Raw genomic sequence first — 24,840 nt, forward strand, 5'->3', positions numbered from 1 at the left:
AAATTTTCAATATTTTGGATTGTTTTAATTTATCTGCTCCAAAACTATTTATTTTTTAATACAAAACTATTAAAAGTTCTTGGTCAAGATTACGTTAAAATCTAATCTTCAAAACAATGAGAAAACAATGTAGCAAAGAGGAAATCTTATCATAATTTAATATAGACATTTATAGATTACACCTCTTCTGATAATTTGCTACTCAATTATTAATTGTTACTTATTGTGTTTAGATTACAAACTTAACAAATTTAGTATTATCTCTACATAGATTATTGGGCTGGGTATCATCAATTTATAATTACCCATAAGTTGAAATAAAATACAAAGCTATAAATCACAATTTATTTTAATGCTCGAGGTATAGTGGAACCTCAAACAAGTAGACGAATTATAGCAAGATCTGTGTCTTGTTTTGTGTAGCTAAATAAAGTTCTTAAAAATTCGGCAAAAAAGATTCACTTAAAATATTCATATAATTTTTTTTACAATTCTCAATGCCAGGTTTTACTGTAATACCCATGTAGTCCTTACTTAAGAATTTTGAGACATTTTCCCAGAAATTCTTACATTACCTACTCTCTGTATAGTGCTACAAACTCAACACTATGTTATATATATTAGATATATATCCTTTAATTTATCCAATGCCATTGCTCAAAATCAATAAGGAAGTTATGCATTACGTCTGCAAAACTAATTATGCTTGCTCCAATAATTTTTGATTGCTTATTGCTTTCATGTGATAAGGTTTGTTATCGCAGGCAAATTTTCTTATCCTCATCTTGTGAAGTGGTAGATTTTTGTTCTTTTTTTTTCTTGTGATTCCATTGCAAAATATAATATCGTATATTGCCAGATTGTTGGGGTATGAAGGATAATTGGAGAAAATAATAATCTCCTCGTTTTTTGCGGAATTTTTCCAATTTTTTTCCATTTTAGATCTTGGTCCTTAATAAAATTACCCAGCAAAAAAATCGTAGCCAAAAAAGTAATGAAAATGTTCTTGGATCCGGAAGTGGTGCAAAATTGCGGCAGAAGCGATGAATTTAACATGGGCTTGTCATAGGACGGAATACCACACTGGAAGAGCTTTATATTTGATTTGGAAGAGCCTTATTATTGATTTGTTTTTTAATTGTAATCCACATAAAAGGTCATTTTTTAAGTTTTAATCTAAAATTAAATTCAAATGTGCAATTTTTTTATATAAAAGAGCTCTGTTAACCGTTAACATTGCTCCGTTAACCTGTTAAAATTGCTCTGTTAAAGTTAAAATTTATCTTCACACACATCTTTAAGTTGTGCTTTGGGACAATTGAAAGAAGCATCAACAACGTATACAGAACAAAAATATCACGAAAACTTTTCCAATTAAAATTTTAATAGAGTTTTTAAAAATATTCAATTAAAAATTTTATTGATTCACCAAATTGTTTAATCAATCACGCACAGAAAAAAATTTCACAAAAAATTGTCCAATTATAAAATTTTAATTGAGTTTCAAAAATTTAATTGAATCAACAATTTTTTTAATTGAAACAAAAATCAATCACAAAAATTAATAGTATCAATTAATTTTTTAATTGTACAAATTAATTTTTTAATTGACTTTCAATTATTTTTTTTAATTGTACCAATTATTTTTATACCCTGCGCCACCGCCACCGCGGTGCAATGGTTAGCATGCCCGCCTTGCATACACAAGTTCGTGGGTTCGATTCTTGCTTCGACCGAACACCAAAAAGTTTTTCAGCGGTGTATTATCCCACCTCAGTAATGCTGGTGACATTTCTGAGGGTCTCAAAACTTCTCTAAGTGGTTTCACTGCAATGTGGAACGCCGTTCGGACTCGGCTATAAAAAGGAGGTCCCTTGTCATTGAGCTTAACATGGAATCGGGCAGCACCCAGTGATAAGAGAGAAGTTCACCAATGTGGTATCACAATGGACTGAATAGTCTAAGTGAGCCTGATACATCGGGCTGCCACCTAACCTAACCTATACCCTGCGCCACACTGTGGAACAGGGTATTATAAGTTAGTGCATATGTTTGCAACACCCAGATGGAGACGAGATAGACACATGGTGTCTTTGGCAAAAATGCTCAGGGTGGGCTCCTGAATCGATATAGCTAGGTCCGTCTGTCCGTGAACACATTTTTGTAATCAAAGTCTAGGTCGCAGTTTTAGTTCAATCGACTTCAAATTTGGCACAAGTATGTGTTTTGGCTCAGAATGAACCCTATTGATTTTGGTAGAAATCGGTTCAGCTTTAGATATAGCTCCCATATATATATTTCGCCCGATATGGACTTATATGGCCTCAGAAGCCAGAGTTTTACCCTAATTTGGTTAGAATTTTGCACAAGCAGAACAATTAGTACTATAGTCAAGTGTGCAAAATTTTATTGAAATCGGTTCAGATTTAGATATAGCTCCCATATATAGCTTTCGCCCGATTTACACTCATATGACCACAGTGGCCAATCTTTTACTCCGATTTAATTGAAATTTTGCACTGGGAGTAGAATTAGCATTGTAGCTATGCGTGCCAAATTTGGTTGAAATCGGTTCAGATTTCGATATAGCTCCCATATATAGCTTTCACCCGATTTACACTCATATGACCACAGAGGCCAATTTTTTGCTCCGATTTAGTTGAAATTTTGCACAGGGAGTAGAATTAGCATTGTAGCTATGCGTGCCAAATTTGGTTGAAATCGGTTCAGACTTAGATATAGCTGCCATATATAGCTTTCGTCCGATTTACACTCATATGACCACAGAGGCCAATTTTTTGCTCCGATTTAGTTGAAATTTTGCACAGGGAGTAGAATTAGCATTGTAGCTATGCGTGCCAAATTTGGTTGAAATCGGTTCAGATTTCGATATAGCTCCCATATATAGCTTTCGCCCGATTTATACTCATATGACCACAGAGGTCAATTTTTAACTCCGATTTAGTTGAAATTTTGCACAGGGAGTAGAATTAGCATTGTAGCTATGCGTGCCAAATTTGATTGAAATCGGTTCAGATTTGGGTATAGCTCCCATATATATGTTTTTCTGATTTCGACAAAAATGGTCGAAATACCAACATTTTCCTTGTAAAATCGCCACTGTTTAGTCGAAAAGTTGTAAAAATGACTCTAATTGTCCTAAACTTCTAATACATATATATCGAGCGATAAATCATAAATAAACTTTTGCGCAGTTTCCTTAAAATTGCTTCAGATTTAAATGTTTCCCATATTTTTCTTTACTAACATTGTCCACCCTAGCCGACTTAAATTTTAAGTCTATAGATTTTATAGAAGTCTATCAAATTCTTTCCAGATCGAGTGATATTTAAATGTATGTATTTGGGATAAACCTTTATATATAGCCCCAACACATTTGACGGATGTGATATGGTATCGAAAATTTAGATCTACAAAGTGGTGCAGGGTATAGTATAGTCGCCCGACTTTAGACTTTCCTTACTTGTTTTAATTGACTTTCAATTAATTTTTTTAGTTGATACTATCAATTCTGTGATTGAAGACATTTCAATTCAAGACATAATTCCATCAGTTAGTTGTTTAATTGAAATGTCTTCAATTACGAATATGATAGTATCACACAGAAAAAAATTTAACGTACTTTTTTTTCAATTAAAGTCTTAATTGAGTTTTAAAAAATTTCCAACTAAAAATTTAATTGATTCAAAATTTTTTTTTTATTGAAACAAAAATCAATCACAAGAATTAATATTATCAATTAAATTTTTAATTGATACTATCATTTATGTGATTGAACACATTTCAATTAAAAAATTAATTGGATTTATTACAATCGTGATTGAATGAGAAAAATATTTTTTTTGGTGTAGGCAATATTGGGCATGAGAGGGTTAAAATATTTACTGGAAGTTAATTTTTTTTTTTAATCTATGTACTGAACGTTGTGTATCCAAATTTAACCAAATTTTTGCCCAAAAAATTTAAATACTTTTTTTTTATCCAAAAAGGTCCCATCCACTTCCCTTCTTAAACGAAAATTCTCCTTAATATTGCAAAAATAGAAATCCGATTTTATTTCAAACACCTTGATGATTTATTTTTTGCTGCTGACTTGCTTGGCAGAGTCGGTCACAACTTAATCATGATAAAGAAAAGAAATTTTCTTCTCCATTTGTTGTACAATTTAATGCAATTAAATTAAATAAATGTTCAACACGAACAAGTGTTACACAGAAAAGGAAGAAAATGAAGGCATGAATGAGTGAATGGCTTACTGAGTGACTGACTCAAATGTAGGAAATAAGAGGACGGGTCAGTACATTCAGTACACATGCTATGATGCTATAAAAATGCCACTCGACGAATACATTTCCTTTATACGACTACCGCCGTCTTACACCATTCTGGTGTGCTCTTGTATCGTCTTTTAAATGCACGACTTTTAAACAACTCCATTTCCATCTAGACATCCGATATGGATCAAAAGTCTTAAGTGTATACTTCCCTGTTCTACCACTTCTGTTATGGATGATGGTATTGGCAGGTATATAATGGATGAGAGGAGAAGATTTCACAAGGAGGTAATTTAAACACCAATTCTCTGAAAATCCTTATATATTTTTCATTTAGTTTTCTTATTCCTTTAAGTTTTCGCCTGGAGGAGGTGTTTTGTTTTCTTAACAAATACAATTGAGTACAGAACCATGGCTTTATGTTGCGTTTTACGGCTCATTATATATTTAAAGAATTATTTCTTTGATTGCATAGCAGAAATTTAATAGGGTAGGGTCGTTGTTTTACTTTAAAGAAATTATATACTCAAAGCTTTTTCCATTTTTTTGTGAACGAATTATTTATCACAGATTTTTTTCTTGTGTGGTAGAAAAACAAATTACGATTGAGTTTTCATAGAGAAAATCATTGAGTTTTCATAGAGAATATCACTTCATCATTTTCATTTATACATTCCTTATTTCTCGCATACAGTCATTTTGCATTTACCCATTTATATTAACTTATTTCTAATGTTTTCTAATTGCATTAACAGAGATCATTCATTTTAAATACTCTTTGCAGTGTTAAGTAGTATTTGCTATGCTAATGATCGTTTGCAATAATAAAAAGCTTTAATTCTCTTGCTCTCATTGGATATGTTATAGCGCTTATGGTAATGACTCAAAATCTCAATTGTATTTGCATTGTTTATGATACCAATGATAAGTGTTTTTCTCTTGTTTTTTTTTTAACTCTCTCTCTCTACATATAACCAACCATTGTGCAAGATGCATTGATGGGAGATCACATCATTAAATACTCTAGATTACATATTTTAATTCATTCACATTCATTCTGATTGTGAAACAAAGAATAAATTCACAACAAAACCAAGGCGCAGAAGGCTAAAAACCAAAGGATTTATCAAATATAAATTAATCGCTAAGACTCAGGAAGTTCTTTAGACTAATGCAGCAAGCGATTCCTAAGATGAATATTAGGCCTAGTCGCCTTATTCATGTCTAGGAATAAAAAAAAATCAAAATTAAATAAACATAAAATTAAAAAGAAACCATTTTAGGTTAACCCACCTATTTGAAAAAACCCAGCCCGATCTAGAGGATTTCTTTCCTTCACACATGGAAGTTATTATGTTTCAATATGAGACTATTGTCTTGTATGACTTTAATAAATTTTTACTGGTGCGTTACTAAAACGGGGAAAACACAAATTAAGTATAACGATTTACTGAATTCGTATTTCCAAAAAATATATAGAAAAATTCGAACTCTCCATGAAAGAAAATGTTGATTTATATTTGAAAATTTTAAATAAAATATTTTAGTAATTGCAACATAATACAAATATGTTAATAATTTTTGGTCAAAGTGAAGAACACTTATTAAAAATAATATTTTATTTTCTGTTCATTTCATATTTTGGAAGAAAAAAATTGGAATTAAACATTGTTAAAATGTCTTTAAGACACAATTTAAGAAAAAAATCTTATCATTTTGTACATGTACATATGAGGCCATAGAGAATTTTGTAGCACGGTTGCCACAATTGGTAGAATTCTACCACAAATTGTAGATTTGTAGAATTCTTGATGCCTTTGTAAATTTTGCAAAATATTTGATTTTGCAAAAACTTAGAGAAAATGTTCTATAGAATTAAAATTTTGACACAATTTTCTATAGGAAAGAAATTTTGACAAAGTTTTCTAAAATAAAATTTTGACAACATTTTCTATAGAAATAAAATTTTGAAAATTTTCGATAGAAATAAAATTTTGACAAAATTTTCTATAGAAATAAAATTTTGACAAAATTTTCTATAGAAATAAAATTTTGATAAAATTTTCTATAGAAATAAAAGTTTGATAAAATTTTCTATAGAAAACAAGAATGTTCTATAGAAGACAAAATTTTCTATAGAAAACCAAATTTTGATAAAATTTTCTAAAGAAAAAAAATTTTGATAAAATTTCACAAATTTTCTATATGAATGAAATTTTGACAACATTTTCTATAGAAATAAAATTTTGACAAAATTTTCTAAAGATTTAAAAATATTGAGAAAATTTGCTAGAGAAAGAACATTTTGAGAAAGTTTTTTTATAGAAAAAAAGTTTTTTATAGAAATAAAATTTTCTATATGAATAAAATTTTGACAACATTTTCTATGGGAATAAAATTTTGACAAAATTTTCTAAAGAGATAAAAATATTGAGAAAATTTGCTAGAGAAATAAAATTTTGAGAAAGTTTTTTATAGAAGTAAAAGTTTGAGAATTTTTTTTTTTTTTTGAGAAAATGTTCTATAGAAATAAAATTTTGGGATAAAATTTTGACAAAATTTTCTACAGAAATAGAATTTTAACAAAATTTTCTATAGAAATAAAATTTTGATAAAAATTTTGACAAATTTTTTTATAGAAATAAAATTTTGACAAAATTTTCTATAGAAAATCACATTTTGACATAATTTTGACTATAGAAATAAAATTTTGACAAAATTTGTTATAGAAAACCAAATTTTGATAAAATTTTCTATAGAAACCCAAATTTTGACATAATTTTCTATAGAAATAAAATTTTGACAAAATTTTCTATAGAAATAAAAGTTTGACAAATTTTTCTATAGAAAACTACACTGTGAAGACATTTTCTATTGATATAAAATTTTGACAAAATTTTCTATAGAAAACCAAATTTTGATAAAATTTTCTAAAGAAATAAAATTTTGATAAAATTTTATATAGAAATAAAATTTTGATAAAATTTTCTAAAGAAATAAAATTTTGATAAAATTTTCTATTGAAATAAAATTTTGACAACATTTTCTATAGAACTAAAATTTTTACATTTTCTCTAGGAAAAAAACGTTAACAAAATTTTCTTTACAAAAAAATTTAGAAAAAATTTGTATTAAAAATTTTTTCTATAGAAATAAAATTTTGAAAAAAAATTCCAAGGAATAAAATATTGACTAAACTGAAATATATGATTTTTTTATGTAGTAGTTTATATATATTTTCTTCAACCTTTGGTAGATTATATTTGGATCGAGTGGCAACCTTATAGAAAACCAAATTTTGATAAAATTTTCTATAGAAACCCAAATTTTGACATAATTTTCTATAGAAATAAAATTTTGACAAAATTTTCTATAGAAATAAAAGTTTGACAAATTTTTCTATAGAAAACTACACTTATTTCTATAGAAAAAATTGTGTCAAAATTTTATTTCTTTAGAAAATTTTGTCAATATTTTATTTCTTTAGAAAATTTTGTCAAAATTTTATTTCTATAAAAAATTTTGTCAAAATTTTATTTCTATAGAAAATTTTGTTAAAATTTTATTTCTATAGAAGATTTTGTCAAAATTTTCTATAGAAAATTTTGTCAAAATTTTATTCATGGAGAAAATTTTGTCAAAATTTTATTTCTTTAGAAAATTTTGTTAAAATTTTACTTCTATAGAAAATTTTGTCAAAATTTTATTTCTATAGAAAATTTTGTCAAAATTTTATTTCTTTAGAAAAGTTTGTCAACATTTTATTTCTATAGAAAAAATTGTGTCAAAATTTTATTTCTTTAGACAATTTTGTCATTATTTTATTTCTTTAGAAAATTTTGTCAAAATTTTATTTCTATAAAAAATTTTGTCAAAATTTTATTTCTATAGAAAATTTTGTCAAAATTTTATTTCTATAGAAAATTTTGTTAAAATTTTATTTCTATAGAAAATTTTGTCAAAATTTTATTTCTATAGAAAATTTTGTCAAAATTTTATTCTATAGAAAATTTTGTTAAAATTTTATTTCTATTGAAAATTTTGTCAAAATTTTATTCCTAGAGAAAATGTTGCCAAATTTTATTTCTATAGAAAATTTTGTTAACATTTTACTTCTATAGAAAATTTTGTCAAAATTTAATTCTATAGAAAATTTTGTCAAAATTTTATTCATGGAGAAAATTTTGTCAAAATTTTATTTCTATAGAAAGTTTTGTGTCAAAATTTTATTTCTTTAGAATATTTTGTCAAAATTTTATTTCTATACAAAATTTTGTTAAAAGTTTATTTCTTTAGGAAATTTTCTCAAAATTTTATTTCTATAGAAAATTTTGTCAAAATTTTATTTCTATAGAAAATGTTGTCAACATTTTAATTCTAAAAAAAATTTTGTGAAAATTTTATTTCTATAAAAAATTTTGTCAAAATTTTATTTCTATAGAAAATTTTGTCAAAAATATATTCCTATAGAAAATTTTTTCAAAATTTTATTTCTATAGAAAATGGCAACATTTCAATTCTAAAGAAAATTGTGTCAAAATTTTATTCCTGTACAAAATTTTGTCAACATTTTATTTCTATAGACAATTTTGTCAAAATTTTATTTCTAAAGAAAATTTTGTCAAAATTTTATTTCTATAGAAAATTTTGTCAAAATTTTATTTCTATAGAAAAAATTTCTGTCAAAATTTTATTTCTTTAGAAAGTTTTGTCAAAATTTTATTTCTATAGAAAATTTTGTCAAAATTTTATTTCTATAGAACATTTTGTCAAAATTGTATTACTATAGAAACTTTTATGAATTTTTTTTTTCTATAGAAAATTTTGTCGAAATTTTTCTTTCTATAGAAAATTTTGTCAAAATTTTATTTCTATAGAAAATTTTTTTCAAAATTTTATTTCTATAGAAAATTTTGTCAAAATTTTATTTCTATAAAAAATTTTGTCAAATTTTTATTCCTATAGAAAATTTTGTCAAAATTTTATTTCTATAGAAAATTTTGTCTAAATTTTATTTCTATAGAAAATTTTGTTAAAATTTTATTTCTATAGAAAATTTTGTCAAAATTTTATTCTTATACAAAATTTTGTTAAAATTTTATTCCTATAGAATTTTTTTTTTTAATATTTGATTCCTTTAAAAAATTCTGTCAAAATTTTAGTCCTATAGAAAATTTTGTCAAAATTTTGTTTCGATTGAAAACTTTGTGAGGAGGAATACCAAAAATTATACCAATTTATTTACCTACTGTGGTGACTGTGGTCATGATGCGAATAATTATTCTAGTACTTATACGGCGATTAATAAATATTTCAATTGAAACCGTTCGGGTTTGCTACTAGAATTAAATCAGTATGAGTTTTATTTAGCTCATACCTTGAAAAGTTGAGTGTATAAATTTGACTGTTGTCGGATGCTAAAAATCCCACGAATTTAATTCTCGTAGCGCTATTTATGTGCCAGTCCAGGGTATATTTAATTGACCGATTATGTGCCATGTCTACTAGAGCGTATAATTGTTATTAATTGGATGATATATGTGGCGTATACTTGTTACTAATGCAAAAGTGAGTATGCGACACAGTGTTGCCGGTATTTTTCTGGCTTTTGTTTCCAAAATAGGACGCTTTCGTCCCCAACAAAAATTTTACTTGCAATCTCAAATATTGTTTTGACAAGTTTTTAGGAAAATGAGCTATTGGATTTGCAGTTGAAAATCAGTAATAATTTAAAAAATTGACGATTGGCTGTGCTTCGATAACCCTGATTTTATATACCGAACCAATTTCTAAAAAAATGCCCAAATTTTTGGAAATTCACAATATCCCCAAATGCCCATCTCAAAAGTTTCGTCCCCATCCACGAAAAATATCCCCAATTAGGGGGAATGCCCAATATATTCCCCACCAGATGTGCCATCTAAATTTAGATATAAATATATTTCCTTCAATAAAAAAAATTAAATATCCTATAATTTTTGCCCTTACCACTACTGTTTAATATCCTTCATGTATGTCTAGATTTTGGTCTACACATTGCCCATTTAAGATCTGCATTATGAACTTTTCCACATAATTAACTTGGCAATTCATTCATTTTACACGCAATCAAATCTTTGGACTTTCTTCATGAAAAATTATATTTTAATTCCTGTGGTTGTAGTGGTATTAAAATATAATTTTTCTGCTGCTGCTATTATACACCTGCTATATCTACGTAAATCTTAAAGAAGTTTGGTCATCTGTTTTTGGTGGTGAGGTTAGAGAAACGAAGAATAAAAATTTGATTATTATTATGGATAGAGGAAATCTAATTGTGAGTCTTACTAAAGGCCTCTGCAATAAACTTTGCCAACGTAATTGTTTGTGAAGTCAGGAAATTTAATTTTCTTTTTGTGAAACAAACTCTCCGCACTTTCGTTGTTATGATTAAGTTAAATGCCCCACTCTACTATACGTTATGGGATATTTATTTATTTTTTTTTTGGGGGGAAATTTCAGAAACACTTGTTTTCTTTTGTTTTAATTATACATTTGAAACTTTTGACAGACAATAAACTCGACAAGTAAAACTAAATAAATAATGGCAGGTGCATTTCATTTAATTTCTGTTTCGTTTCATTTTTCGAGGATGATTAACAAAGAAAAATACAATTTGCATAGTTTATTTTTTTTTTGGGCCATTGATTAGTTGTTCAAAAGAGGGGGACTAGAGAGAGAAAGCGTATAATCTTCTGTAATGAAATTTTTCTTGAAAAATTTAATTGGATTGCAATTGTCGGAATAGGATGAACATACATTTTTTTAAGATCAAAAATTTCGAACGTTATTTTTCATTAGGATTAGTAGATTATCGAATTCATAGCTGAACTATATGTAGCAGAAATTCGTAAATTATCGCAAAACTTAGAAGTGAGAAAGATCTTTTGCCATCGAATTTAATGCATTTTAAAAAAGATGTTCGATTCCTGCTACGATCGAACACCAAAAGGTTTTTCAACGGTGGATTATCCCACCTCAGTAATGCTGGTGAAATTTTTGAAGGTTTCAAAGCTTCTCTATGTGGTTTCATTGCAATGTGTAACGGCGTTCGGACTCTCCTATAAAAAGAAGGTCCCTTGTCATTGAGCTTAACATGGAATCGGGCAGCACTCAGTGATAAGAGAGAGGTTCACCAATGTGGTATCACAATGGACTGAATAGCCTAAGTGAGCCTGATACATCGGGCTGCCACCTAACCTAACCTAACCCAACCTACCATAGACTTCGTGGTCTTTGGCAGAACTCATCTATACTGATGAAATGAAAAATACGCTCACGAAACTTTGCAACTACAGATTCTACTCACTACTTAATGTTTGTATACGTACATGATCGGACGCCATTTATAAATATTTGACCATTTTCGAAGTTTACCATAGCCTTCGTGACCTTTGGTGCAATCACTCCGTACAGATGAAAGGAAAACTACGCTCAGGAAACATTCCAACTATGGATTCTAGGCCCTAGCTAACGTATCCAAACGTTCATGATCGGGCGCCAATTATAAATATCTGAGAATTTTCTATCTTTCCATAGTTTGGTACAATCACTTCATACAGATGAAATCAAAAACATGTTCATTAAACATTCCAACTACAGATTCTAGGCTCTACCTAATATATGCATACATTCATGATCGGGCGCCAACTAACCAATGAATTATTGTCCTGTTATTTATTAAACTTATTTCGAAAAAAAAAAACATTTCCACGAGGCCAAACAACAACAATACCTCGTTCAAAAATTTAGCGATTGTAACTCTCCCATTTTCAGCCAAGGAATTAAAATAGATTTGAATTCAGCGATTCGCCTCTAAGCGTAACTATTTTAGCATTTTCTAACTTTTACCAATATTTGACCATTTTCTAACTTTGCCTTGTGACCTTTGGTAGAACCCATCCATACAGATGAAATTAAAAATACGCTCATTAAACTATGCAACTACAGATTGTGGGCACTAGCAATACGTCCATATTCGGGCGCCAGTTACCAATATTTCATATCATTTTCTACGCCTTAGACACCTTTGGTAGAACCTATCCATGCAGATGGAATTAAAAATAAGCTCATGAAAATTTGCAATAATTTCTAGACACTAGCGTATACGTCTATGATCGGACACCAACACACACATTTTTTTCAATCACGAAATTAATTGATCCACTTAATTTTTTAATTGAAATGTCTTCAATCACAGAAATGATAATACCAATTAATTGATCCAATTAAAAAAATTAATTTTTTTAATTGATTTTTGTTTCAATTAACAAATTTGTTGAATCAATTTACCTTTTAATTTAATATTTTTTAAAACTCAATTTGAAAATTTTTCGTGAATTTTTCTTTCTGTGAATTAGAAATATTTTACCATTTTGCAAGGTTAAGAGGTCAACCTTTTATATGAATTTTAAAACGGACCTATACCAAAACAAATGGCCAGGGCAATTTTCGAAGGCCTTTTGCTTGTAGTTTATCTGTTTTTAAAATGAATAATAGATCCATTAATCCGATATGATGAAAACTATGAGATTAGGTCCATACTCGGGCGCCATTGTATTTTTTTTTGCAATTTGAAAATTTATATTATGTTATATCACAAATTCACAATTATTCAATTAGTAATTGTATTAAAATTTCACCAATTTCATAATTTCGGATTCTAATAACTTGGTGGTTAATTACTTGCCCACGCTCGGGCGCCAAATGTATTTTTTCACAATGGAAAAATACCTTATAGGTAGAAGACAAGAAATTCACGATCGTCAAATAGGTAACTTTATTAAATTTCCTCCAATTTTGTAATAGGGGATTCTAATAACTTGGTCCATGCTCGAATGGCAATTATAATTTTTTCGCAATTTGAGCTATGGAAATTTACATTATTGGTATATTGCAAATTACCAATTGTCAAATTAGTAACTGCAATAAAATAAATCCAATTTCATAATTGCGGATTCCAAAAACTTGGTGGTCACTATAAAAATATTCATGCTCGGGCGCCAATTGTAATTTTTCGCAATTTTAGCAATTGTAATTTACTTTATTGGTATAACAAAAACTCACAATTGTCAAATTATTGCCTGTATTAAAATTCCTCTAATTTCATAATTGAGGATTCTAATATCTTGGTTCATGATCCGGCGCCAATTGTTTTTTTTTTTTCTCGAAATTTGAGCAATGGATAAATACCTTATAGGTATAACACAAATTCATAATTATCAAATTAGTAGCTGTATTAAAATTCCTCCAATTTTGTAATTGTCGATTCTAATAACGTGGTCCATGATCGGGCGCCAATTGTAATTTTTTGCAATTCTCGCAATGGAAATTTACTTTATTGTTATAACATAAATTCAAAATTGTGAAATTAGTAAATGTATTCAAATGTCTCCAGTTTTGTAATTACGAATTCTAATAACTTGGTGGTAAATTACATGTTCATGCTCGGGCGCCAATTGAAAATTTATTTTTCGCAATTTGAGCAATGGAAAAATATCTTTTAGGTATAACAAAAATTCAAAATTGTCAAATTAGTTCAATTTATTAAAATTCCTCCAATTATGTAATTGAGGATTCTAAGAACTTGGTCCATGCTCGGGCGCCAATTGCAATTTTACGCAATGGAAATTTCACAATTGTGAAATTAGTAACTGTATTCAAATTCCTCCAATGTCGCAATTGCGCATTCTAAAAACTTAGTGGTCAATATAAATGTCCATGCTCGGGCGCCAATGATATGCCAGACAGGAATTATTTTCTATGAATCTGGGAATCCTTCTATTATTTCAAAAATGTCTTTATCATTATTATTTTAAAGATGTTCTCATCCCACACATAGATTTGAGATTTCTACCGTTAAAAGGTATTTTTTAATTAGAAAAACAAATGTTTACCACATAAGGCAGTGATAATTTCTACATATCTTCTAATCACTTTAACTCAAACTTTGTTTTGTCTAATTAGATTTTTTTCTCTTCTTGTTCTTTTGGCAAAATGTTATGGTAATGTTCTTCTCAAGGAAACATTTCAAAGGAGTAGTAAGTAGCATCTTCCCAGAATGCTTTACTTAGCCGACATTATACGGAAGTCACGTATATTGCTAAACAAATAAAGATTGGATGAATTAATGTGGGCCCAAAAAAATCTACAATCCCTAAAACTTAGTTATATATATTGTGTAGGTTACAAGGACAAACTGAAAAGGATGAAATTTGCACATAAACTAATTTACTTCAACTCGTAAATACATCCTGAATATATCATCTCTCAAACCCCCCCCCCCCCCACACACACACAATATTCATTTTCGTTTCTTTTGGCTGTCAAAGCTATCCACCAAAATTTTTGTTATTTAGCTATAGCTAATTAGTCTTTGTATTATCCTGTGGTGCGTTGTAGTCAAGAAGCATTTAGAGCATAGTAACCTTTGTCAGGTAATGTTAATTTGTTTGCGTCATGGAATGCAATGTTGTGCTAAGTAAATTTCTTTCCTTTGGAAAATGATGTTTTTGTGGTTGTAGCAGTATATCACCAACATTATTGTGTGGGTAGACACAAGATTGTTGGGGTAGATATAATGAGTTTGCTAGTGGTTTTGAAAATTCTAATGAAAATTAACTCCTACATAAGAAATGTAAATAAAACGACAGAGATATATTATTAATTATATGCATTTCCTTTTGTCATCTTCTTGGCGTATGATTAATATTAATTGAGTTTACATGGGGGGCGTACAATTGTTATTAATACAATAACGTAACGTATACGTTGCTCAATTACAAGTGCCATATGTTCTTTTCAATAAAGAGAGTACATTTTAAATGGCATTTAATTTTTTATTTGAAATAGAGGAGGGGGCTATCGTAATATAATTTTTTTTTTATAAAAAAAATGGTCAAAATTTTGTTTTTACAGAATATTTGTTGAAAAATTGAACATTTTATCAAAATTTTATTTATATAGAAAATTGTGTCAACATTTAATTTCTATAGAAAATTTTGTCAAAATTTTATTTCTATAGAAATTTTTGTCAACATTTAATTTCTATAGAAAATTTTGTCAAAAGTTCATTTCTATAGAAAATTTTGTCAAAAGTTCATTTCTGTAGAAAATTTTCTCAAAATTTTATTTCTATAGAAAATTGTGTAAAAATTTTATTTCTATAGAAAATTTTGTCAAAATTTTATTTCTATAGAAAAATTTGTCAACATTTTATTTCTATACAAAATTTTGTCAAAATTTTATTTCTGTAGGAATTTTTGTCAACATTTTATTTCTATAGAAAATTTTGTCAAAATTATATTTCTATAGAAAATTTTGTCAAAATGTTATTTCTATCGAAAATTTTATCCAAATTTTATTTCTATCGAAAATTTTATCCAAATTTTATTTCTATCGAAAATTTTGTCAAAATTTTATTTCTATAGAAAATTTTGTCAAAATTTTATTTCTATAGAAAATTTTGTCAAAATTTTATTTCTATAGAAAATTTTGTCAAAATTTTATTTCTATAGAAAATTTTGTCAAAATTTTATTTCTATAGAACATTTTGTCAAAACTTTATTTCTGTAGAACATTTTGTCAAAACTTTATTTCTATAGAAAATTTTGTCAATATTTTATTTTATAGAACATTTTGTCAAAATTTTATTCCTATAGATTTTTTTTTTTTAAATTTTATGTCTATAGAAAATTTTATTAAAATTTTATTTGTATAGAAAATTTTGTCAAAAGTTTATTTCTATAGAAAATTTTGTTAAAATTTTTATTTCTGTAGAAAATTTTGTAAAAATTTTATTTCTATAGAAAATTTTATTAAAATTTGGTTTCTATAGAAAATTTTGTCAACATTTTATTTCTGTAGAAAATTTTGTAAAAATTTTATTTCTAAAAAAAAATTTTTGTCAACATTTTATTTCTATAGAAATTTTGTCAAAATGTTTTTATTTTTTCTTCTATAGAAAATTTTACAAAAATTTTATTTCTATAGAAAATGTTACTAAAATTTTATTTCTATAGAAAATCTTACTAAAATTTTATTTCTATAGAAAATTTTGCTAAAATTTTATTTCTATAGAAAATTTTACTAAAATTTTATTTCTATAGACAATTTTGTCAACATTTTATTTCTGTTTTTTGTCAAAATTTTATTTTTATAGAAAATTTTGTCAAAACTTTATTTCTATAAAGAATTTTGTCAAAATTCTATTTCTATAGAAAACTTTTTAAAAATTTTATTTCTATAGAAAATGTTGTCAAAATTTTATTTCTATAGAAAATTTGGTCTAAGTTTATTTTTTTTCTATAGAAAATTTTACTAAAATTGTATTTGTATAGAAAATGTTGTCCAATTTTTATTTCTATCGCAAATTTTGTGAAATTTTTATTTCTATCGAAAATTTTATCCAAATTTTATTTCTATCAAAAATTTTATCAAACTTTTATTTCTATAGAAAATTTTGTCAAAATTTTATTTCTATAGAATTTTTATTTTTAATGTTATGTCTATAGAAAATTTTATTAAAATTTTATGTCTATAGAAAATTTTGGTCAAAATTTCATTTCTATAGAAAATTTTGTTAAAATTTTGTTTCTATAGAAAATTTTGTCAAAATTTTATTTCTATAAAAAAATTTTGTCAAAATTTTATTTCTATAGAAAATTTTGTCAAAATTTTATTCCTATAAAAATTTTTGTCAAAATCTTAATTTTTTTTTCTTTAATAGAAAATGTTACTAAAATTTTATTTCTATAGAAAATTTCGTCAAAAATTAACTTCTATAGAAAATTTTGTCAAAATTTAATTTCTATAGGAAATTTTATGTCTATAGAAAATTTTATTAAAATTTTATGTCTATAGAAAATTTTATTAAAATTTTATGTCTATAGAAAATTTTATTAAAATTTTTTTTCTATAGAAAATTTTGGTCAAAATTTTATTTCTATAGAAAATGTTGGTCAACATTTTATTTCCATAGAAAATTTTGTTAACATTTTATTTCTATAGAAAATTTTGTCAAAATTTTATTTTTATAAAAAATTTTGTCAACATTTTATTTCTATAGAAAATTTTGTCAAAATTGTAGAAAATTTTGTCAAAATTTTATTCCTTTTGTCAAAAGGAATAAAATTAAAAGATTTTGTCAAAATCTTCTTTTTTTTCAATAGAAAATGTTACTAAAATTTTATTTCTAGAGAAAATTTTATTTCTGTAGAAAATTTTGTCAAAATTTAATTTCTATAGAAAATTTTATCAAAATTTAATTTCTATAGAAAATTTTATCAAAATTTTATTTCTATAGAATTTTTTCTTTAAAATTGTATGTCTATAGAAAATTTTATTAAAATTGTATGTCTATAGAAAATTGTATTAAAATTTTATGTCTATAGAAAATTTTGGTCAAAATTTTATTTCTATAGAAAATTTTGTCAAAATTTTATTTCTATAGAAAATTTTGTCAAAATTTTATTTCTATAGAAAATTTTGTCAAAATTTAGTATTTTTTTCTTTTATAGAAAATTTTACTAAAATTTTATTTCTATAGAAAATGTTTCTGAAATTTAATTTCTATAGAAAATTTTGTCATCATTTTATTTCGGTAGAAAATTTTGTCAAAATTTTATTTCGATAGAAAATTTTGTCAAAATTTTATTTCTATAGAAAATTTTGTCAAAATTTTATTTCTATAGAAAATTTTGTTAAAATTTTATTTCTATAGAAAATTTTGCCAAAATTTTATTTCTATAGAAAATTTTGTCAAAATTTTATTCCTACAGAAAAATTTGTCAAAATTTTATTTCTATACAAAATTTTATCAACATTTTATTTCCATCGAAAATTTTTTCAAAATTTTATTTCTATAGACAATTTTGTCAAAATTTTATTTCTATAGAAAATTTTGTCAAAACTTTAATTCTGTAGAAAATTTTGTCAAAATTTTATTTCTATAGAAAATTTTGTCAAAATTATAAAAGGCAACCCTCTATTTTTTTAGTGTCTTGCATTTTCCATTAATAGTTTTCAGACCAATATATTGATTTTTTTTTTTTTTTTTTATTTATTCAAAATATTATTGCATTACAATTCATAGTATGCCTCAGCGCCAACTTTGGCTTTGTAGAGGCTAGCTGGCAATTAACACTAGCAAAAATTTAATTCAAATTACATCCTATTAACAAATTCTATAGGTACAGATTTAATTTAATTTAATTACATTGGGTGTTTTAGTAAGAAGTTATGTATGTTAAAACACTAGAAGTATTTCAATGTTGTTTATCAAATATGTTTTCAGTTTCTTCTTGAAGGAAGTTAATGCCGATATTTCCTTTAAATCAGCTGGAAGCATGTTATATTATATTATTATATATATTCTCAAGTAGGGAAAGATATCTTACCTTTTCTAAAACGTCTCGCCAATCACGCCATTTGATAGTTTATTGTTTCCGTAACATAAATTTGCCAATAAACTTTACAACTTAATTTTCATATTGCTGTCGGAATACCTAACGTATGATTGATTTAATTACATTGTCCTATATTGCGTATGAATGATGGCAATACACATATATGAAATAAATTATACGCACCCTGTAACGTTACCATTGACATTGACTAGAAGAGCGAATAAAATATTTTTGTTTTGCAGAAAATGGGGGCAGCACCCCCTTTAACCACAGAAATTGAAGTGAAACCTTATAAATGATTTGTAGATTATTTTTAGAAATATGTGTGCTCTCCCCCCACACATATCTACATTCCTTTCCATTTCACTCTAACCATTGTTCACAGAGACTGTCTGGTTGATATATGTGCGTGACTTTCTGCCATTTACTAATGTGTAATAAAATAAAGGGAGCTAAAGCAACGCGTGACCATATACACATAAGCAAAACAAGTTTTAAATTTTCAATAGAGCAGTCACTATGTCTAGCAAAAATTCCATAGAAGGCGGAAAATGGCTAGAAGACTAGTGAACCAAGACAACATTGAATGCATGACTGCATAGCTACTTCCGACACGTTTTTCTCTCTCTATAGTGTTGCAATGGGAATGGCTTTGATGGGTGTACATTTTTTTTTAAATTTCCCTGGACGAAACGAAAGGCTGAAGAGGGAAGTTCTTAGTGTAAGTCAAGGAAAAGTAGTGAACACTTCTTTTGGTTTTTTTTCGTATTGTTATCTATCAACACCACCAGCACCACCATAACCCATTATACTGATGATGCCACATGCTGATGATGAAAATTGCTTTGAATTCTATAGACTACAATTGAGTTTATAGAATTTCGTTCTTATTTCATTTTAATCAACACTTTTCACAAGTTTTGACAAAATGTAAGTTCTTTAAAAAGTTGAATTGTAAGGAGTGATGGTATGGATTTGCGAATAAAAAAGTTGTGTATGGAGTCGCTGGATAATCAAAGAATGCCATCAAGTATATTTTAGGTTTTTTTTTTCTTATGTTAAATTAACTGCCAAATCAAAAATGTCAGACAATATTAAAGCATTTTATTTTTGCAATCCTTTGGATTGGATTTCTATTGAAGCCTGAAGGGATATGTGTGCGGTATTCTGGAAATACGTTTTTGTGTTGTTGATTTCTGTCATTTCATTACAATATCCCGTGTTATGTGTTAAAAAAATTGTAATTAAAAGCTATTGTATGACTTGGAGTATTTGAATTGATATAAATAAAAGTTATATACGGTGAAATTCATCAAACTTGAATATTTGAAACCCGGACAGCTTTCTAACGTGGACAGTTCTTAATGTGACAAATTTGCATTATTATTCCAACATACGTCACCCAACAGTCCACCAAGAAACACATACGAACTAGCACTAGAAACTAGTTATTATTATGCTGAACAGCTTAGCGTATGTGTGCTGCTACATCGGGATGATTTCTGGTGACAAAATTCAATTCATACAAGAGAAGCTAATTCTCAACCAGTTCATCGCATGAATTGCTTATTTTGCTCGACTTTGCCAACTGAAGGCAGACTCGGATAGGCGACTGACTGAAACACTGGGCAAAATCAGCTCCTTACTGTATACAGATAGGTGTTTAACGTTCTGTTCGTGATTAGGATATATTTTTTACGTTGTCTGAGAAATTTGTTCCCAGACGCGAAATAAATAATACCACAGAGATCTTCGAGCCTGTTGTGTTCCACCTATGGGACCTACTGTTCCCTATAGAGACCTTTGGGCCTACCGTTCCACCATAGATTCTTCAGGCCTACTTTTCCACCACAGACCTTCGGATCTGTTGATCCACGGCAGACACCTTCGGTCCTACTATTCCACCATAGGTACCTTCGGGTCTGCTGTTTCCCATAGATACCTTCGGGCCTAATGTTCCCCATAGAGACCTTCGGGCCTACTTTTCCACCACAGAACTTCGGGCCTATTGATCCACCGTAGAATCCTACGGGCCTGCTCATCCACCACAGAGCCCTTCGGGCCTACTATTCGGCCACAGAAACCTTCGAGCCTACTGTTCCGCCAAAGATACCTTCGAGTCTGCTGCTCCACCACAGAAACCTTCGGGCCTATTATTCCGCCACAGATACCTTAGAGCCTACTTTTCCACCACAGACCTTCGGACCTATTGATCCACCGCAGACACCTTCGGGCCTACTATTCCACCATAGAGACCTTCGGGTCTGCTGTTTCCCATAGATACATTCGGGCCTACTGTTCCACCACAAAAACCTTCGGGCCTACTGTTCCACCGCAGATACCTTCGGCCATATTGTGCCACATATACCTTCAGCCCTATTATTCCGCCACAGTATCCTTCAGGCCTACTGTTCCACCACAGAACTTTGGATCTATTGATCCATCGCAGACACCTTCGGGCCTACTATTCCACCATAGATTCTTCGGGCCTACTTTTCCACCACATACCTTCGGATCTATTGATCCACGACAGACACCTTCGGTCCTACTATTCCACCATAGGTACCTTCGGGTCTGCTGTTTCCCATAGATACCTTCGGGCCTAATGTTCCCCATAGAGACCTTCGGGCCTACTGATCCACCACACAGACCTTTGGTCCTATTGTTCCTCATAGAGGCCTTCGGGCCTACTTTTCCACCATAGACCTTCGGGCCTATTGATCCACCACAGAAAGCTTCGGGCCTACTATTCCACCACAGAAACCTTCGGGGCCTACTGTTACGCCAAAGAAACCTTCGGAGCCTACTGTTCCACCATAGATACCTTCGAGTCTACTGCTCCACTACTGAAACTTTCGGGCCTACTGTTCCCCACAGAGATCTTCGGGCCTACAGTTCCACCATAGATTCCTTCGAGCCTACTGTACCGCCACAGAGACCTTCTGTAGGATCCACCATAGATACCTTCGGGCCTACTGACATTTGACAAAATGTTCTATAGAACTAAAATTTTCAATAGAAATAAAATGTTGGCAAATATTTCTATAGAAATAAAATTTTTACAAAAATTTCTATAGGAATAAAATTTAAAAAAAAAAAAAAAAAAACAAAATTATATAGAAATAACATTTTATTGCGTATTTGTGACCTATTTTATGATTATTCTGATTATTAATTTTATTCGGCTTGAGGTCGATTATTGATTTGTTTTAAAATTTATTTCCACTATTTCGGTTAGTGCCACTAACCATCTTCTGGGATTTTGTATATGAGTTCGTGTGACAAAATTTTCTATGGAAATAAAGTTTTGACAAAGTTACTATAAAAATAAAATTTTATAGAAATAAAATTTTGACAAAATTTTCTATAGAAATAAAATTTTGACAAAATTTTCTATAGAAATAAAATTTTAGACAAAATTTTCTATAGAAATAACATTTTGAAAAATTTTTTGTATAGAAATAAAATTTTGACAAAATTTTCTATAGAAATAAAATGTGGACAAAATTTTCTATAGAAATAAAATGTGGACAAAATTTTTTATAGAAATAAAATTTTGACAAATTTTTCTATAGAAATAACGTTTTGAGAAAACTTTCTTTAGAAATAAAAATTTGACAAATTTTTCTATAGAAATAACGTTTTGAGAAAACTTTCTTTAGAAATAAAATTTTGAGAAAATTTTCTATAGAACCTTTTTTTGTTTGGTAGAATTTTCTTCAAATTTTGGTAGATTATTTTTGACTCGAGTGACAACCGTGATTAGGAGGCGTTCGTTTTGTAAATTTATAATGAGAATAATTATAATTTATTTTAACACATACACTTCAGTATTTTTTTTTTGCCGTTGGCAATCGCTTGACTTTATTGGCGTTCCGTGCGTATACGTACTCTCAACTTATGTTCCTTATACGCCATGATGGGCATGAATTAATAATTATCATATGACCTAATGAACACCACAAAATGGTAATGTGAGAAATATTGCTATTTACTGACAAATCAATAATGTTTTGAAGACTTTTAAATTATTTCACAGTTTTATTGCGGCATCACGCAAATGAAAAATGTGTAGAATTTGTTTCTTCAGCACGAAGAAGATGTCAAAACTAAGATCATGCATTTTTCCGACAACAAAATTTAACTAAATTAAGCAAATTTAAGCAAATTAAAAAAACGACATTAAAAATTTATTTCGAAAATCCCAATTTTGGCTTTCTCATAAGAATGGAAATGTTAATAAATAAAGTCATGCGTCCCATTTTTGTCGGCGGCGGCTGACACTAAATTTTTGCCTACGGCGGCTTGACGGCTAAATAAGCAGATATAAATTTGTCCACGGTCCAAATCCACTTTCCACTTGAGTGTTTACGAATATGTTTTTATGGGTTTTGCAAAATCTGATCGAGCGTTAATGCGCTTTAAAATCGCCTTGTCACAAGTCTGTGTTAAACAAAAATTTTGGTTTTGATTAAGTTTTATGGACATGTCCTAATACCCTTATAATTTTTTGTATTACATTTCTATGTGAAATATTTAGTTTAGTTTTAATATTTATAAGTAAATATTATAACCCATTTTTATAAGTTAATTAAATTATTTTTTTGATAATATGTAGATAATTCCTTGACAAACATTTAACTAATGATTACTTTTTATTCTCTTCTCTTTTTTTCTTAAAGGAAACATCACGGCAGGTAATTACATAATACCAATTTTAAGTAGATTAAATATACTTTATGTATGTACGGTTTAAGGACATCGTTTACTTTATGAGTGTTTCATAAAAATCCTATACAAAACAATACTTGTTTTATTATTATTATAAAAATATTATTGGTATTGTGATGACAAAATAGTTGCCTTGAGGATAAAATGTTGATGTACGTACAACATATAACAACAAAGGACAAAAAAGCGGCCCGGCTTCCTAAACAAACAAAAATAATTTCCGCGTATTTATGTGAGCTTATTTATTCACATCACGTATACGTCTCCGATGTATTCGAGTTTATATCACTCATACGTCACTCATGTGTATGTCCATTAAAACCAAAGCGTGATATGAAAACTTAATGCTTATTATTTGAGATTTTTAGTTGTGTGTGTGTGGCTATTCACAAAAGAAGGAATAAATGAAAAAAAAAAAAAAAAATAGCGAAATATCGAAAAGATTTATTGAAATATAAGCTACATATATTTCGGTTTGGGAGCACGGTTGCCACTCGTGTCTACTAAAAATATAATGTACCAAAAATTTACCAATCTTAAAAAACAAAAATTTTATTTCTATGGACAATTTTGTCAAAATTTTATTCTTATAGAAAATTTTGTCAACATTTTATTTCTATAGAAAATTTTGTCAAAATTTTATTTCTATAGAAAATTTTGTCAAAATTTTATTTCTATAGAAAATTTTGTCAAAATTTTATTTCTATAGAAAATTTTGTCAAAATTTTATTTCTATAGAAAATTTTGTCAAAATTTTATTTATATAAAAAATTTTGTCAAAATTTTATCTCTATACAAACATTTTTCAAATTTTTATTTCTATAGAAAATTTTTAAAAATTTTTATTTCTATAGAAAATTTTGTCAAAATTTTATTTCTATAGAAAATATTGTCAAAATTTTATTTCTAAAGAATATTTTGTCAAAATTTTATTTCTATAAAAAATTTTGTCCACATTTTATTTCTATACAAAATTTGGTCCACATTTTATTTCTATAGAAAATTTTGTCAACAACTTATTTCTATAGAAAATTTTGTCAACATTTTATTTCTACAGAAAATTTTGTCAAAATTTTATTTCTATAGAAAATTTTGTCCACATTTTATTTCTATAGAAAATTTTGTCCACATTTTATTTCTATAAAAAATTTTGTCAAAATTTTATCTCTATACAAACATTTTTCAAATTTTTATTTCTATAGAAAATTTTTAAAAATTTTTATTTCTATAGAAAATTTTGTCAAAATTTTATTTCTATAGAAAATTTTGTCAAAATTTTATTTCTTTAAAAAATTTTGTCAAAATTTTATTTCTTTAAAAATTTTTGTCCACATTTTATTTCTATAGAAAATTTGGTCCACATTTTATTT

General features: G+C 27.6%; 1 protein-coding gene across 5 annotated transcripts in view; it reads left to right on the forward strand.

The window, feature by feature from the left end:
- Positions 1 to 24,840, forward strand: part of Adar (Adenosine deaminase acting on RNA) — a 379,994-nt gene that overhangs the window by 79,101 nt on the left and 276,053 nt on the right. For all 5 annotated transcript variants that reach the window (XM_075302731.1, XM_075302730.1, XM_075302729.1 and 2 more), the window contains one exon: positions 23,422 to 23,436. In XM_075302731.1, the coding sequence (XP_075158846.1) occupies positions 23,422 to 23,436 (15 nt within the window). The remainder of the gene's footprint in view (positions 1 to 23,421; positions 23,437 to 24,840) is intronic.

This window comes from Haematobia irritans, chromosome 3 (genome assembly GCF_050003625.1).
Source record: "Haematobia irritans isolate KBUSLIRL chromosome 3, ASM5000362v1, whole genome shotgun sequence".
NCBI lineage: Eukaryota > Metazoa > Arthropoda > Insecta > Diptera > Muscidae > Haematobia > Haematobia irritans.